General features: G+C 38.7%; 1 protein-coding gene across 7 annotated transcripts in view; it reads left to right on the plus strand.

The window, feature by feature from the left end:
• Window positions 1–19,495, plus strand: part of LOC124622094 (GPI mannosyltransferase 2-like) — a 387,261-nt gene that overhangs the window by 268,318 nt on the left and 99,448 nt on the right. For all 7 annotated transcript variants that reach the window (XM_047147683.1, XM_047147685.1, XM_047147684.1 and 4 more), the window contains one exon: window positions 763–970. In XM_047147683.1, coding sequence (XP_047003639.1) covers window positions 809–970 — 162 coding nt within the window. In that variant the 5' untranslated portion in view covers window positions 763–808. The remainder of the gene's footprint in view (window positions 1–762; window positions 971–19,495) is intronic.

The raw sequence follows: 19,495 nt of genomic DNA on the forward strand, positions 1-19,495 counted from the left end.
GTTGTGAATAAAATGCTGAAGAAGAAAACAGGAATTTCCAAGAAACATCTGCAACAGGTTCTTAAGAGAGGGCAGATACATCTTTGAAGAGAGAATGTTTTTTATCTTTCTGTAACAAATTCATTATAATGCTCAGAATCTCTTGTATTTTGATTATTTAGTTTGTGATATGAAAAAGTTTATTTTTGAGAGGGTTTAAAGGAGAAGGTCATTATGTTACTCTACAAGAGAGTAGGATTCTTACTGATATTATATGGTGCTGGGTGATTTGATGGTTGAGTGAAAAAGGAGAGTGGGGAAACTTCATTACTTGCCATCTACTGTAATTGAACTTCCTGGTTTTATGAGACTATTTTTCCTTAAAAGCGTGGTTGGGTTGCAAAATATTTAATGGATTATGATTTGAGTTTGTATTTAAAGTACCTACATTTCGCTTCCAACTCTTTGCTACGTCTTGATCCCCTTTCAGTAGTTTACTTTTTCCTGTGAATAGGTAGGTACCCAAAAGTTAAAGACTATATTTTTAAATTTGTGCATCCCTTTTGTTCATTATTTCTGTTTAAAATATTGTAAAACTGTGTACATAAATTCATTGTTTGTAACTGTCCTTCATTTTAGGGGAAGGGCCGTTAAGATTTCAAGCCTTCATTATGTTCTGTTTTGTTCATTCACTGTTGCACTTATTTACTGCTTACACTACAGTCTTGCAACAACTTTTAATAATTCTTACTTTAATTTTTTGTTTTATTTTAATTTTTGCAGATAAACAGTTGAAGTTGATCTGTACTTTAACTAAGAAAACCTGAAGATGAGCTGGTTTAATTTCCACCGCATTCATGGTTTCCCCACACAGTATGAGGAGAGTAAAACAGCTGTTACTGCTGATGTGTTAGAAGCAGGACTGATTTTGTCATTTGTCATCCTTGCCGTTTCATTTTATTTAGTGATACCAGGATATAAAGGGAAGGAAGTAAGTACAAACAAATACAGGGTGGTGAATTTTCCTACACACACAAGAAATCATAATATTGATTTTCATAATCTGTGTTTTGCATTTGTCACCTGCAATGTAACTGGAGGTGTCAAGGTGAAACTAAAGATCTAGTATTTTGAAGCACTGCTTTTACTGTTTGTTGAAATGAGTGCAAATGGAAGCTGACATCTAGCACAAGATGGCAAATGATCAGTAAGACTTGAATAAATAGAACATTGTGCTTCATTATGTTCATTTATTAATATGCTTGTCCATAACTAAGTACCAACGAAAATGTGGTGTTTATGATTCTTATTCCCATATTTAATGTACCTACATTTTGCTTCCAACTCTTTCCTATGTCTTGATCCCCTTTCAGTAGTTTACTTTTTCCTGGAATAGGTAGGTACTCAAAGGTTAAAGACCATATTTTTAAATTTATTTCTGAACCTCTACGAGACAGTGGTCACCAGATCTGCTCTTGTTTGTAGTTTAAATATGTTTGTGCAGTGAGCTGAATTTCCTCAGAAGATGATCCCATAGTGGAGTAAGGAGTGGAACTATGCATGGCATGCTTGCATTACTGTGGATGTATGAGTTTTTTTGATAAGTTTTTTATCTATGAATCCCATTTTAAATTCTGTTGAACCCATAGACCCAAAAATGTTGTTGTATTTAGATATTGAATTATATTATTATTTAAATGTAGTTGGATTGTTTTTAGGCATAAGGAATTAAATGGAAGTTAAGACATACCGTTTTTCTGTTATTAACAATTAGGAAGTTTTGTTAAACCTGATGTATCTTTACTCATGATGCGTGTGATTTCAGAGATCGCTTGTCCATAAAGTTCACAGGCCAGTTATAGAGACCACCTGGGTCGGCCCCCTGGCACTCTTTGGCGAGCTGTCAATCACAAACAAGCACTCGGCCTATTTTGTAACCTGTATTACTGTTGTCCAGTCAATGTGTTCAGTGCTAGGCACAACCTGTACTTCATCGTATCTTATGTGTTTCTGTATAAAGTACTATGTTCCATAAATTGTGTTTGTTCTTGCTATAGCAAACTTGGTGATTGGTGAGGACTACGTTTCTTCCGCATGTTAGTGTCAGTGCTAAGTCACCTGAAAATCATCTCAATGTATCACTGCCCACCAGCAAGCTTTCGCAGAACAACAATAGGCCCTTGCCCATGCACTCAATCAAGTGGCACCCATGTGATCACAGCAGATTACTCACCTGTCAGCGTCCTTTCCAGCATGTAATAAATCGGTTGAAGATTGCGACTCCTATGAGACACAGTTATACCAACATTTCTAGATTTTTCACATGGATGATCTCAACCAGTGTAGGGATTTCTTTCTTTCCTGGCTTTCACCGTGCATTTATCAGTTGTGTCAACTTGTGCCTGTGCAAGAACAATTGTTAAAAATGTCCAAACCAATCTTACAAAGACTGGGCTGCAGAATTACATGGTTTGAGCCGTCATCGTAAATTTATAACTAGTACCCATCATAAACCCTATGCTGGTCATATGGTGCTTGATGTTATTATTCATCTAGCCACAGATAAGGAAGTCCACAAAAAAACACTTCAGTGTGAGAATCCCATGCTTACAGATGTACTCAATATAGCACAGTCCTTTGAAGTGTCATGGGCCACAGGCAATCAGTTTGCTTCATGGAGAGAGGTATCAGAAAATGCTCAGCCAACCACAGTTAGGCACGCTGCAAGCGTTCAGGATGACAGGGAAGCCACTGCAGCAGTATAACCTTTGTCTCAGTGTCAGCTACAGCCACAACAGCAACAGGTTGCATCATGACAGCAGCCATGTACCACCTTCCATCTTGATCATACTGCTTCGTCCAATACGAGCATGCTGTGTACCCTAAGTGTTGGGCTGTTTTCAACAAGTGCCAAAATAAAGGCCATTTTGTATTGGTGTGTAGCTCCTCTACAAACATGGCAGGCACAGTAGTACCAATGGACATAACTTTTATTTATTGATTTATGTGTGTTTCAGAAACCACTAAAAATGCAAGTGGGCAGAGGATTTGCAGTGACTTTAGTAAACACACAAACGTACGAGTACCTGAGCTCCTTTCCCCTCACACAGGTTTCACAGAAGTTGGATATCTACAATAAACAGCAGATTTTGACCCTAGGTCAGTTTTCTGCTCCTTTACCCTACAAACCTGTTGTTCGCCCTATCACCTTCCTTGTTGTGGATCATTCCCATGACACAGACCTGTTCAGATTAGACACGTTTAACATTATCAGTTTCTCCATTGCCGATGAGGTAAATTTAGTGCCAGATCAAGTTCTGTATCAGCAACTGGAGTCCCTCTGGACAGAGTTTTTGTCTCTGTTTTCCCTTGGGCTACCAGTTTTCAGGCCCACATTACCATCAAAGAGTCTGTCTGCCATCATTTTTTTGGGTGCGGCAGGTGCCCATCACATTACACATCTCTGTCAAGGCTCAATTAGACTGTTTGATGTCACTCGATGTCATTCAGCCTATTTCATCCAATAAATGGGCTACACCACAGGTCATTGTTAAGAAACCAATGGGTAAGATTCACCTCTGTGGTGACTTCAGTGTCATGATTAATGCACATTCCTTTGCCCTGCCATGATGAATTGCTCACAAAATTATAAGGCGGCTAGCACTTTTCCGAGATTGATTTGTCAGAAGAATACCTCCAGCTCCCCTTGAATGAGGCCACTAGGCACCTTCTCATTATCAACACACCTTGCGGCCTATACCAATATCAATGCTTGCCTTTTGGCGTTTCTAGGGTTCCCACAACTTTTCAACCTTTCTTAGAACAGCCGACATCCTCTGTGCCTAGCTGCATCAATTACCTATATGATAACATTGTTTTAGGTTCTTTCTCTGCAGACCATATTAGAAATCTCTGATTGCTGTTTTCCATTTTGCAGTCTATGGGTCTCAAGTGCAATCTTGCTAAATATCAATGTTTTCAACCATCAGTTGAATACCTAGGTTTTGAGGTTCCATACACAGGGATCAAGCCTTTATGTCACCATGTTGGTGCAATTGGGCCTTTGCTGCAGCTGACAGTTAAGAAATTGCAGGTGTTTTTTGGTAAAGTTGTGTACAACCATAAGTTTCCACCTGACGCATCCTCTATTGCTCACCTCTGCACACACTTTTGCATAAAAATGAACCCTTTTTCTGGTCCCCAGCTTGTGACCAAGCGTTTGCTTTGCTTAAATCTAAGCTTCAATCTGCCCCATGTCTAGCCACTTTCCGGCCAGGTCAGCATTCCGTGTCAGGTACAGATGCCTCTCAGCATGGTCTTGGTGTGGTGTCTGCACAGAAATATGCGGACAAGTCTGAAGAACCTGTTGCTTACTCTTCTAAGACTGTAGCTACTGCTCAGCAGTGGTATTCTCAGGTTGAAAAGGAGGCTTTAGCAATTGTGTTCCCCCTCAAGAAATTTCACATATTTTTGTTTGATTCTGAGTTGCATTTAATCATGGATCACAAGCTGTTGGTTGCCCTTTTTAACCCTTTGGCTTCTGTGACGGACAAGGCGGTGATAAAATCTACATCATTGCTGTCATTGGTGTTTTCTGTGACTCATAATCTCAATGCCTTGTGAGATCAGTGCTTTTTTGGTACAAGGCATTTTTTCTGTACCATGTATTTTTTTCTATACCAAGCATTTTTATGTACCATGTATTTTTCTCTTCTTTGTGTTTTTATGTGTGTATATTGTTTTCCCACCCGTTAGGGAGGACTGATTTACCTGCACTTATGACGCGCAATTTCATAGATTGCCTATCCATACAGTTCACAGGCCCACTTATAGAGGCCACCTGGTTCAGCCCCTTGTCGCACTCCGGTGAGTCACCAAAGAAACAGTATTATTTAAACAATTGCAAACAAGTGCTTGCCCTATTCTGTAACATGTATTACTGTTGTCCAGTCAGTGTGTTCAGTGCTGCACACGACCTGTGCTTCCCTGCATCTTACGTGTTGCTCTATAAAGTACTATGTTCCATAAATCGTGTCTGTTCTTGCAATAGCAAACCCACTCAGAAAGCCTTTTCATAGAGTTATCAGATGCTGACTGAAGTTATTTAGGACTAGATCCAGTCAACACTATGCTTGTATCATCAGCAAACAGGATTGTTTTTTGTGGGCTCATGTGATCTACAATAATGAGGAAAAGTAACAGCCATAGAACAGAGCTCTGAGGAACACCATATTTTATTGATCTTTCATCTGAGAGGTAAACCCTATTACTGATTTTGTTCTCTACGTTAACATTGTGTTGAAGTGACACCTTCTGTCTGTGGCTCTGACCCACACATCTTGTAAATCAATAATATTTTCTGGTACTACATCAGAAATCATTCCATTGCTATCTCCCTCTTATGTGTCAGTATTTACATTAACGGTTCTTCATACTACCCCCTGATTAACACCAATGATAACTTTGTCAAGAATTTCATTTTTCATTTGAAAAGTTTTCTGCATTATTCACAGTATTTTGTTCATGGTTTCAGAGAATCAAACACCTTTGTCATGTCACAGACAATTCCTGCCACCTTATTCCTCTTGTCTAATGATGTACTTACTTTCTCAGCATCTAAGGTGCTTTTCCCTTGTTGAAAACCAAATTGATTGTTCAAAATAATGGAATAGTTTGCAATTAAGTTTTTCGATTTGGCCAACAGAAAATTTTTCATATATTTTAAATGTGACTGAAAGAACTGAGATAAGACAATAATTTCCCATCATCTCTTCTGACGCCTTTTTGAAAACTGGTTTGACTTTGGCCTATTTCAAAGTGAAGCAGCCCTCTTCATCATCAGTTTATTATCTGAGCTAGTGGGTTTGCAGTTTTTTTTGTACTGCTTTAATAACTTTAGTGTGTATTCCATCACAGACTGCAGAGTTTTTGTTTTTTAACCCTAGGATTCAATTTTCTACATCCTTCACAGGATTTTTTTTTTTTAAATTAAGTTGTTAAGAGTTCATTAAGGCCAAAGGGATTTATTTTGTTGTAATAATAAGTTACATTTATACCAGGTTTTTCTACACTTATAAGGAATCCAATGAAGCACTCTGATATTCAAGTTTCCTTCAATGTTAATTTTATGAAATTTCTTGGTTACAGGCATTAACACTAACTCAGATTTGATGACTGACCATACAGCCTCTGTTATTTACCAGTTTTTTGCTGCATTGACAGCTCTTTTAAATATAATTTTATTGAGTCTCACATATTCAATGAAATCAGTATCTTTATTACATTTTGATTCTCCGTGCCTTTTCCTCGCAATGGAAATTTTTGTGCCCTGGATGCTCCACTTTGATTTATTTGTCACTTTATTTGTTGCAGAGTCTGGGTGGAAATGTTTCATTAAAGGTACCAAGAAAACTATTTAGGAATTGGTAGTTCACAAACTTTCACCTTAACTTCATCTTTGTTGTCAATATTATCAATATGAATTTCTACTTGATTACTGTCAAATATTGATATTCCTTTTGGTAAAATCCTCCACATCTGAGTTACTGGTGGTTCAGATAGGTTTTTACTTTCTGTAGAAATCAAGCTATTTTTGTGTACATTTTTGTGTTTCTCCTTAACACTGTCATTCCTTTTCTAGACAAATGGCATTTCATCCCCAGTCACATCACATTCATCTGTATGCAACCAATTTCCATAATTAATGATTCACACTTCTTCTCCTTGTTGTTGGCTTCAGTTCTTGCATCTAGAGAAACGTTCTTGCACCTGAAATTTTGACTTAGTGGGTTCCAGATGACTAAATAACTGTTGAAAATTTGCCTGTATTACTCTTGAATTTTATTCTTTGTCACATTTTTCCATATCACACCATCTTTACAATTTCTGTTTCAGGACTCAAATTCACAGTGTTATGGCACAACATAAAAATCTGACTGATTCCATCACTACTCTCATTCTGCAGCACTCACAATATTCCAAAGAGTTTACAAAGCAAAAAGAGTTTAAAACTCCCTTGACAAAAGAATAATTTTCACTAAAATATATCATTATTTTGTAAATGAATCCAGAAATAAATTTTATAATTATCATCAGACTGTGCAGTTAATAATAGGAATTTTAAGTATGCCAGATATTTTGTAATTTCAAATATTTTAAAAGACGAGTAATTTTGACTGTTAGTACATATCGATTGTAACACATTAATTTCTTTTTATACGTTTTAGCCTGAACTATAATACATCATATACAGAATCATATGAAATTCTTTTAGTTAAACAACTGAGGTAATGTTCACCTACACAAGAATCAATAGTATAAAAGGTATCGGTTACTTCTATAAAAAGAAGGTAATGTTAGAGGAGGGTGTCCCATTACAATATCCGCCTCACAAAATTTGGAAACAGGGTGTTTACAATATTTTGTGACAGACTACAAGGTTTTCCAACTGGTGTACAAAATGTTGCCCAGGACAGCAGATAGATGTATTGGAGTATCTAATACATAACATATTACAGAAAACATAAGAAAAATATCTTCTATACAAGCCATAATCTATACATATATCAGGACATGGCATTCAGATGTTCAAATCTGTGAAACATACTGTCACAAGACAACCAATAAAAGTCAAAACTACAACATTACATCACTAAACTCTAGAAATAATTACAGAGACAGGGCAAATTACTAGGATTACAAATTTTAAGTTAACATCCATACAAACAAACATCCAAAATCTTCAAAAGAGAAGAGAAAAAATTTCAGAGCCTAAGTGTGCGACGAGTGAGTCAACTCGTAAAACTCACAATGACGGGTACAGACCAGCAGAAACACACTCAATCACGAGTAGGAATCAATCAGCCACATAAACCAGAGTATTTAAGGATATGTTGACTTATAAAAGAACAAAATAATGGAAAAATATTAGGGCCTGAGTTTACGATGTGAGGACTGACACATGAATCCAAACCACACCGGGTACAAACCAGCAAAAAATGTTTCGACATAACAAAATGAATAAAGTACATAATCATATCAACACACACACATACACACAGTTGTGATGACCAGGGCTACCCAAAACAGAGTTAAGCATGAGTCTGTCTATGACTCAAGTTCCAATCAGATACAATATTGCAATACTCAGGATAAATACAGGTAAACAGAGTCATAAATTAGCTTTGAATGCTGACACAATCCAGTAACTTGAGAACAAAAATCAGAGTATGAAAGCAGACATGTCTACATCCTGTTATATTGTTTATACAGGTAGGTGTCTTCCACACTATTTGCTAATTGTCCATACAAGTAACCTACGTACAAAAAGACCTAGAAGATTCATTTAAAATTGGTGAAAAAATACGTAGTGATTTAAAGTTACATAATGTGTTGGAAAGTCAGTCCCCCTATTTGAAAAAAACATGCATTTATGCAGAATAACATTGTCTTTGGCAGTCTTGACTAACAATTCACAAATATCAGTCACAACACAGATCCAGTTGACAGATGCTCGAGTATGTTACCCAGCACCCATGATCTCTTGCAAGTTGACTGCTCCAGCAGGATACGCCATACAGCAGAGTGGGGAGTGGATCCGTCCACATCTTTTACATTCCTCCGTAGAGTTCTCATCACACACTCCAATGGATAGATAACTTCCTGTCTAGCATTCACATCACATCCTGAAACATTGTTTTGTGTACCAAATGTCCTGCTCAACACCTTCACATCACACGAGATATGCTCTCCTTAGTCATTTTTTTAAAGTCAATTACATGGGATTTATGTCAGGTGAGATTAAAAAGCGTTCACTTATGAAACATTAATAAACAGAGTTAAATGCAATGAAAATAATTTACTAATAATGTATTACACACAGATATGCTCAGATACTATTCCTAATTTTTGCGGTACAAATTATGAACATTGTGCCATTTCAAAATTGTAAAACGATCTACTCATTTAGTCTCATGGGATATATGTATCAAATTCTAAAGCACAAATCTAAAACAGAACACAACTATACAGTGTGTTATAGATTTTAACTCAGTCAATAAATAAGATAGAATTACATGATCTTACATACCACATTCATAGCAAACAAAACACAATTATATAGTCTTAAAAATCTACAAACATAGTGAATATTTTCTTCTGGGCTAGGTATCATGTTCATATATCTTGTCCTCTGTACTAAACGTTAACAGTACTTGACATTTTACATAACTGCTTTGCTTATCAGTAGCTCCTCTTATCTTTACACCTACAAGAGGCATTTCCACAAAATTCTTACTATACTGGATCTCGTATCTAAGTTGTTCATCGCATCTAAGTTTCTCAGATATATCACAAATTGGGCTACCTGTATCAGGTCCCTTTCCACTGTTCAAACTTAATTTAATGTAAGGACATCCAAAATCTGAATCATCATCTCTGTTATTAGACACTTCATGTAAAAGATCATTTTCAATTTCATCAAATGCTATATTCACAGTGTTTTTGCAGGGTTTTATCAACTTCACTGGTATCATAGCATTATTTTGGTTACACACATTGACAGGTAAAGATGGAACACACTGAATGGGTTCCATAGCACAACTAACATCACTTATTACAGAAGTAACACAAAATATGTTATTGTCAAAATTACATTTCCTACTTAAATCTTCTTTCACTTCATTCCAACAATTTGGACACAAATTTTGACTAACCACAGCTAACTTACTCCAAAATGCACATTTATCTATGTTATCATCAATTTGGTCCCAAACAAATTTCAAAAAATTTTCACCTTTATTCTCTAAGCTTACATATAACTCATCTTCAATGTTTGGATCATTACTGTACACGACATTAACGGAAAACTGCTTTGAATGGATTGGTATTCCATGACTCTCACTTACATCATCAAAAACACCACTTACCTTACCTGTATTCACAAACAACTCTGAAACTTCATTGTTCTTAAACTCCACAAATACCTTATACTCATCATCATCATAATCATATTCTTCCAAAATTAGTTCATCAACAACATCATTATCAACCAAGTCTCAATACCATCAAAGACACACACTTCACCTACATTCATTTGCTATAAGCTACTAGTCTCAGACTTACCAACCTCAGTCATTTCACAGCTTTCATTCACATCTACATTAAAAATACCACCTAATTCAGATCCAATACAGTCCTCACCTGTTTTACATATATCAATAACACCGTTTTCTGACCAAGAGAAGAAATCATTAGTACACACTACATAAAAATTCTCATTACTCTCACATTCTGGTTTGTGATTAGTATCTACATAACTATAATTAAACAAGTATTCCAAAACTTTTGATCAGAACATAAGTGAGAAATCTGATGTTCCTTCTGTTCAACTTCAGATACCTGTGCCATATTATTAATACTGTTGTTATTATCTAAATGCAAGTGTAAATTGTGGGTACGGCATATGTCGTATTTCCTCACCTCAAAACTATGGACCTTCATTGAGGCGGATCACCATTTCCTGAATGGTCATCTCTATCATTGTTTCTTCTATAAATTGCCCATGGTTATCCCCATTATTCCTATTCTGCTGATGTTCAAAGTTTCTGTCTCTATTACCATTTTGACCCTGACAGAAGTTACCACTATCTCTGTTTCTGTAGTTATTACCATTGTGATTTATATCATTATGGTTGTTATGGTACATGTTTCTTTCTACTGCCCTGTCAAGCGTGTCAACATATCGTGAAAACTGTTCAAGGCAATCATCAGGTCCGTGTACTAAATCCCACTGCAACCTTTCTGGTAATCTCCTTTTTAGTGCATCAATCAATTTCTTAAGTTGATTCTTACAAAACTCTTTTAGGGTACTGTCCTTATTCCTATAATTTAGACCATTCAGAAATTAACTTTTAATTCTCCCTTGTTCAGCTTCTGATCAAAATTTATTTAAAAACCTTGTTTTGAAACTTTGATATGTTTCCCACTGACTTAAATTTAGATTCACCCAAGACAGAGCTTCACCTTCAAGACATCTTTTAACAAATTTAATCTCTTGGTCATCATTCATGCCCAGCAAAAAACTATCTCTACAGTGATGTAGAAAAGTCACTGGATGTAATTTGTCTGGTGGAAAACTTTTACCGGAATGTTGGATCACACAATACCATTATTTGAATACAGATTGTTGTGAATGCAAATTTCCTGAACTACTGAAATTTTTTGATCTAAAACATTTACATTAGTTAGCATACTGTTTCAACATTTAAAGTTTTTTGATCTAAACTACTAAAGTTCTGTTCAATTTTTTCTTCTACGGCCTTCTGTTGAACTTTGACGTCACTGACATTCTTCTCCTGATTTGCGAATTGTGCACCTAACTCATTTTCCAAAACAATAAATTTCGACTTTTTCATTCACTTTTTAATCCGTCTGACGATCCCTTATTTAACTCCAAAACCTGATTACTTAGTAGGTCTATTTGGTATTGTACCCTGTTCATTTTATCATTGTTTTCTGTTCTATTAACTTATCATTATGTATGAGGTCCCATACTCCGAGGAGTGTAGGGGATGATGTGGGAGAACCACACCACTGTGCTAGGCAAGGTCCTAGTGGAGGTGATTTGCCATTGCCTTCCTCCGACCGTAATGGGGATGAATGATGATGATGAAGATGACACAACAACACCCAATCATCTCGAGCCAGATAAAATCCCTGACCACGCCGAGAATCAAACCGGGGATCCTGTGTGCAGGAAGCAAGAATCCTGCTGTAAGACCACAAGCTGCGGAAAACTGATCATTGACTGCACTAAATTTGCTATTGTTAACTGCTTTTATTTCTGTTAACTGATCATTACCAGCGCAAAATTTGTTATTGTTATCCGTCTTCATTTCCTCTAATTTTACTAAAATCAACTGCAAAATATCGGTTTCCACTGTTTCTTTGCTGACTACACTATCACTTGGTTCAAACATGTCTAGACTATGTCCTGCAGCTTTCGTTCAAAAAAAAGATAGTTTGTACTTATCTTTTCTGATTTCCTTCATCATAGTTGTAAAGTCCTCTTTCAATTGATGTGGTCCGTCATTATTGATATTATCTCGGTCACTGGTGATCCAACTTTGTTGGGCAGCTCTCGGGTTTTCTTTCCTCAAGTGATTGGAGTTTCCGTATGTATATAAAAACTGGAAATGATACAAATCACTGTCCTTTCTTCTTCTGCGACAGACAAGACTTCATTATCAGTCAACTGAGTCCAGCTGATGCCCACACTTGTAATCTTACCCTCCCTCATACAACTATTAAAATTCTCTGTCTCTGCACAAGTTTTGAAAGCTTCTTGAGGCATAATATATACAAAAGAAAAACTTTTTGCTTATCTTTATTTTGTCTGCTTATTGTTGTTGATTTCAGTTCTTGTGTCTAGGGATACATTCTTGCGCCTGAAATTTTGACTAACTAACTGTTGAAGATTTGCCTGTATTACTCTTGAATTTTATTCTTTGTCACATTTTTCCATATCACACCGTTTTTACAGTTTCCACTTCAGGACTCAAATTCACAGTGTTATGGCATAACATAACAATCTGACCGATTCCATCAGAGACATGCCCACCACTACTTACATTCTGCGGTACTCACAATATTCCAAAGAGTTTATGAAGCAAAAGAGTTAACAAAGCAAAAGAGTTTACAAATTTTCTTGACAAAAGAAGAATCTTTGCTAAAATATATCATTATTTTGTAAATGAGACCAGAAATAAATTTTATAGTTATCATCAAATTGTGTAATTAATAATAGGAATTGTAAGTATGCCAGATATTTTTTAATTTCAAATATTTTTAAAAGAAGAGTAATTTTAACTGTTAGTACATATCAATTGTAATGCATTAATTTCTTTTTATATATTTTAGCCTGAAATATAATACATCATTTACAGAATTGTATGAAAATCTTTTAGTTGATTTGATTTGATTTTAACAGGAGAGCTAAAACAGCTTAGGTCTAACCCGCCACTGCCCACACCAAAACTAGGTATCGCTCCCTGTATGTGTAGTAAAGCCAACCAGTGCCCTTGAATAGTGCAAGGAGTCCCTCTACCAGTTTTTTGTTAGACACAATTTCTTCAGGTCTAGTTGTCCCGAAGATTTGTATGTTTTACTCTCCAATTCCATGCATTCAAAGATTAGGCGTGATGCAGTTTCTTCACCCCCATCACAGATCCTACATTTAGGATCCTCTTCCATTATACCCATTGTGTGTAGGTGCTTTTGAAGTTCCCATGGCCGGTCATCAGTCCAGTCATGAGTTTGATCTCTTTCCTGTTCAATCCCAGGATTACAGAGCTTCTTTTAAAACATTGCTTGGGCATCATTACCTTACCATGTTTTTGTTTATTAACCTTGGTCTAATATCCTACGTGCTGTTTCCTAAACCAGTTCTGTAATTCTAATTTGATCATAGCCTTGGTGGTCGTTAAGACAGGTTCCGGTCCAATAAATGGAGTTGTTGCCCCCATCCTAGCCAATCTGTCGGCTTGTTCATTGTCATAGATCCCTGAGTGGCCAGGAGCTGCCAATGATTTCAGGGCTGCCTGGCTGTCTGAATGTAGATGCTATGATCATTATAGCACCTGCTCATATTCTCCTCCACACATGCCCTGATTGCAGTAATTTCTGCTTGGAATACAGAGGCCAGTTTCCCTAGAGAGATGCTGCTCTCCAGTCTTGGCTGAATCCCGTACAACCCTGCCCCAACGCCTTGATGTGTTTTCGACCCATCGGTGAACCAAACAATGTCCCCTGTACGGTGCCAAACTGTTTTCTCCCACTGTTCCCTACTTCCAATTATTATGTTGTAAGGCTTATCGAAGCAGTTAGGAGTTATTATAGTCATTTCCCCAGCCATACCTATATTTAACTCACTCACTATGTTAGTGTGTGATTCTGGATATCCAAATGAGACCCAGTTTTGGCCAGTTTTAAGTCTGTATGCCCCAGCTGCTACCTCCATCTTAACCCAAAGGTGAAGTGGAGACATGTCCAGCATAGCTTCCATTCCAGCGGTTGGTGTGCTGCTAATTCCACCCGTCATGGCAAAGCAGGCCAATCTCTGCACCTTAGCAAACCTCTTTAGCAGCAACCTGCTGTTCTACCTTCTTCCACCACACTACGGCCCCATAGTAAATCCTAGGTCTAACCACTGTGGTGTATATCTAGTGCGTACCCCTGGGGCTTAGGCCCCAGTTTTTGCCACAAGCCCTCCTAGTACTTACTAAAGTGCTTTTTGCCTTGGAGCAGATACTCTTAATATGAGGGGTCCAAGTTAGCTTCTTGTCCAAGGTTACCCCTAGATATTTCACTGTCCCCTTCACAGGTAGAGTTTCATCGAAGAGCTTTAGATTCCAACTTGCATGCTGAATATGTCTCCTCGTAAATGGCACCACAACAGTCTTCTTAGGATTAACTCTCAGATCCTGTTTAATGCACCATTTATGCACAATGTCCAACCCTCCTTGTGCCATATTCCTGACTGTGTCAGCGAATTTGCCAAGTATTACTATGACAAGGTCATCTGTGTATCCTTGGCAGAAGCATTGTCTGGAATTTAGTTCCTCAATGAGTTCATTCACCATTAGATTCCACAATAGAGGAGACAAAACTCCTCCTCGTGGGCAGCCTCTAGTGGTCTTAATTACCATCTTTTCATTCATCATGGTAGCCTCTACCTTCCTTCCACTAGGCATGGCTCTGGTCCACCTACATATAGTGGCCCCAGATGAGGCACCTCTGCTGCCCTTACCATGGAATCGAAAGTCGTGTTACTAAAGGCCCTCTCGATATACAGGAAGATGCAGAGGGCTATTTCTTGGAAGTGAAGTGCTTTTTCCATCTTCCAGACGAGTTGGTAGAGAGCTGTTTCACATGATTTACCTGGTTGGTATCCATGTTGGTTCAGGTGTAGAGGGACCCTACGTAGCCTCCTCTCCCCAATATATACATTAACCAGTTTTTCCAGTGTTTTGAGAATGAAGGAGAACAGACTGATTGGTCTCGTATCCTTGGCCTTGGTATGATCAATTCTCCCTGTCTTTGGAATGAAGACAACCTTCACTGCCCTCCAAACATTGGGAATGATTCCTACTGCTAAGCTAACCCTAAATAGCCTGCATAGGATTCTTATAAGCTTTCCTCCTGCCTGTTGCAGGAGAGCTGGAAAAATGCCATCTGGGCCAGGTGACTTGAACGGCTGGAATGTTCCCACTGCCCACTGGATTTTGTTGAAGTTCATACACTGCTTGACCAATTCCCAATCCTCTCTTCGAGTGTCTGAGAACCGTTCTCTCTCTGGGGTCACATACTGGTCTGTGTTATCCGGCAGAGCATATTGAGGAAAGTGAGTTTTGAGGAGCAATTCCAGCGTCTCATGCGCTGTCTTTGTATATTCCCCATCCTCCTTCCTCAATGTACCTCCTGGATTAGTTGGTACTCTAGTGAGAATCTTGTGAAGTCTGGCTTGTGTAGCCGTGCCTTCCACTTCCTCACAGAATGCCTTCCGGGATGCCTCGTTTGCATGTCTTATTGCAAGGTTGTAACTGACAAGGGCCTCACGATATTTAGCCCATTGTCCTTTGCGTCTCGCAATATTAAACAGTCTCCGTACCTGTTTTCTTTGCGTTTCCAATTTGTTATTCCACCAAGGAACACTCCTATTTGTGCACTTCCTGGTGATTGTGCAGTTGTCTTGATATGAGGTCACTATGGCAGAAGTAACAGCCTCTGCTACTTACTCAAATTCTACTGGCTTCCTTATCGTGGTTTTAATTTCCGATAAGCCTAAGTCGAGGTCCCTCCTCTATGTCTGCCCGGTCTGTTTTCCTGGGATTTCTATAAGTCATGGTCTGTCTGATTCCCATTTCAACCTTGACTTTAATGTACATGTGGTCCGATGAGGATGGCTCCAACACCACATGCCATTGTTTGACATAGCTACCCAACATCATGGAACCAAATGTTTTGTCAATTACTTCTTCCCTTCTGCTATTCCTGAATGTAGGTTCATTGTCCCTATTCAGGACCTCTAAGTAGTTAGCTAAGAGGAATTCAAGATGGTACTCACCTCTACTGTTGGTGTCCTTGCTGCCCCACACTAGGTTATGGGCATTGGCGTCGCACCCCACCAGCAGTTGGTCACCTTGCCGATGGCAATCGCTACCAGTCTCCTCACCTCCAAGGGAGGGGGAGAACTGTCTTCGTAAGGAAGGTATGCTGAGGCCAAGACTATTTCCCTCATGATACCTTCCTCACATTGCTGCATTTTGATGATCACTAAGTCCCTAGAGCAGAAATCCATCATTGGCATGAAAGAAATGCCGTTTCTAACATAGATGCATGTTCTGGAGTTTCTTAGATTTCTAGCATAGATCAGCTTACCTCCAGTGCCTCGATACACCCCCTTTGTATAAATAGGGTTCTTGTATCAGGGCCACGTCCACTTCCTGTCTCCCCAGGCAGCAGCTCAGGGCAGCAGAGGCCCCTTTACTGTGCTGCAGATTAATCTGCAGCACCTCCAGGCTCTGTCTTACTGCCATCTTTGAAGTCTTTGAGAACCCTGACGGTGACCTGTGAGAACCCTAAAAACAGTTTCAGGTCCTGCTCCCGCATCGCCTTCAGGGACTTCTCACCAACCTCCACCACCAGGGTTCATCCTTCTGGAACAACCTTCTGGTTAATCACTCTCCAGTTTTGTGTCGGGACTTTTGGGTTCTGGGCCCCCATTTTCCCGAACAGAGTCTTGGGAGAGACTTCCTTAAAGATCTTAGGTACCCATAATGATATCTTTGCGGTCTTAAGAAGTTTGGCTGCCATCTTGACCAGCAGCTTCGCATCTTCCCACGGGATATCTCATGGGCACCTTGTCCTTGAGCCATTCTACTGTGTGCACCCCCCTCACAGTCAAAAATGAGTGCACCACAGTCTAGATAGACCCTTCTGAAGTTGGGTCCTGGGCCAGCGTCCCCCCAATCTTTTCAAAGAGGGCCATCTGTACTAGTTCCTCCTGCTGCGAGGTAATGGCCACCAGTGGATAACCTTCCTGGATAACTGCCATCCTAAAAACCGAGACTGCAGTACTATAGGTCTGTTTCCCTATTTCTTGCCTCGATTTTTTCTGGGCTTGCTTATCCAGGGAGGGGGGAGTCTTTGATTCCTCCCTTATCCGCTTACTACCTGTCTTTGACGTTGTGGGGGTCTGAGTGACCCCTTCAACCTGAGACAGTTTTTTCCTGGGGGTCTTGGGTTCTAGTCCCTTTACTTCCCTCCATTTGTGTTTAGGAAGCCATTCTTTTCCTTCCTTTTCCCTCTGTTCCCTGAGTAGCTTCCTCCTTTGGGCCCCAGACAAGCCTTTGATCTGAATCTGGTCTAGCTTCTCGGTTACAGTTCCCACTTCTGGCTCAGGTCTAGACCCTGATACAGTAGTGGAAGTGCCTTCCATCTGTTCAGTCCCTGATGTTTGGGTATCTGAGGTCTCAATTTGCCCCTCAGTTTCTTTTTCTTTTTTGTAATCGTGTCCATGTTGGTCCCACGAGATTTGGGAATCTAGAAGGTCCACACCACGAATACCCCGCGCGGTGTAAGGCTAATTACCCAGGGAGGTCGTCTGGTATCCCTGAGGCTCCATTTGCCACACATTTTCCCGTGTGCCCCGCACCCCTCAGCACGGATCGCATCACACCTTGGGTTGGGTCAGGGAATAGGGTAGGACTAGGAGTGGATAGGGAAGAGGGGACGTTATGAGACACTCTTAGTCTGATCCATCGGCTGAGTCCTTTCCGGCAGTAGGTCCTCTACCTTCGACATAGCCCTCAGCTTCCTGCAGATACGCAAGCCTCTCCACCCGCACGGACAGTGCTTCATCAAGGTGGTGTCCCCCGGAGAGGAAATCTTTTAGTTAAACAACTGAGATAATGTTGACCTATACAAGAATCAAAATTATAAATGGTATCGGTTATTTCTATGAAAAATAGGTAATGTTAGAGGAGTGTGTCCCATTACAAACATGAACCCCTCTCTGAACACAATTTAGAGGAGGAGCCTTGAGAGGTCTTCCACAGGGGCACCGACTTATAAAAAGAATATTGGGGAGGCCCGTACTGGTGGTCTTGCCCTGGGAAGTTTTCTAAATTTTACATTAAAAATTAGTGATTTTTAAAGTTTTTTAAGCATTTTAGAGTCATATGATCAACATTAGAACCCTGAAAACTGGAGTCTCGATAACTCAATACTCGGGGAAACTTGACAAGCCTGACACATTTTTTGGCTTTGAAAAAGAAAAAAAGAAGAAAAAAAAGCATAAACACGCAAAGTATTTTCGTAAAAAGCTAATTTAATTTACAGTAATAATCACACTTATAGGCTATTACAGAGCAGTGAATATATAACACTGAAAAGACTGAAATTATATTTAAATAAATCCTAAACTATCATTATAAGAATAAAACATAAAATATTGCTGTCGCACAGTAATAGCACTTTGATTAATAAGTGAAATAGTTAATCTAAGCTTACTTTGAATAAAGCTCAGGGTTCATTAAATAAAAACAGTATCTCAAAGTTAATGCTTTAATGCAGTTAATAAAGTTAATATAGTATGCCTAATACTTTCAGTCAAAAAGTATGTAAATAGCGGGTTTTAATTGGGTCTTACACCCTAAAAATATTTAATCATTTGAAAATAACTAATACAGTACTATATTAATATAGTAATACAATACTAAACTAGTACTAATATTTCGAAACTGAAAATTTAACATTATGTATGTATTTATTTCTCTATTTATAAAGATTTTTATTATTGCTCTAAATGCCATTATTAGAAATGCCATCTTTAGAAAGGTGCAAATGTTGACTGTCTGACTGGATTACTGAATGTGAAGTAATTGATGACTGGTCAGATGTCCAATTTATCCAAAACATCTCGGTGGGCATGAAGAAAAGCCAAGTTGTTCAATTGCTTCTGTCCGATTGTTGATCAGAGATATGACTTTAGACATCTAAGGGCACTAAATGACCATTCTGCTGTTGCTGTCATGATTGGAACTATTTGGAGAAGCTTGATGCACTTCACTACTCCACATAACATTTCTCCAACTGCAGGCTCTTGTGTAATGTACTTTCTCACGCATATTTTTTAAGACCAGTTGTTTTTTATTAGCGATATCACCTAACATATTCAAGTGTAAGCACAGTCTCTCAATGTATAGGTCATTTAACAAAACTCTGTTGATTTTTCCAAATTTGTTTCACCTCTATTTACTAAAAGCAAGCACTCTTGTTCAGCTGCAATGACCTGTGTGAGTCCAGTTGAAGCAAACTGCTCTGTAATGCAAGATCGCACAGTTTCACAAACTTCAATGTAAATAGCTTTGTAGTATTCCGTTGGGGCTTTGAAGGTGTGTGGTGAGCTGCCTTCGTTGTCTTCATACTTCTTTGGTATACTTCGATTCCAAGGAAG

Source organism: Schistocerca americana, chromosome 7 (genome assembly GCF_021461395.2).
Source record: "Schistocerca americana isolate TAMUIC-IGC-003095 chromosome 7, iqSchAmer2.1, whole genome shotgun sequence".
NCBI classification, from domain to species: domain Eukaryota; kingdom Metazoa; phylum Arthropoda; class Insecta; order Orthoptera; family Acrididae; genus Schistocerca; species Schistocerca americana.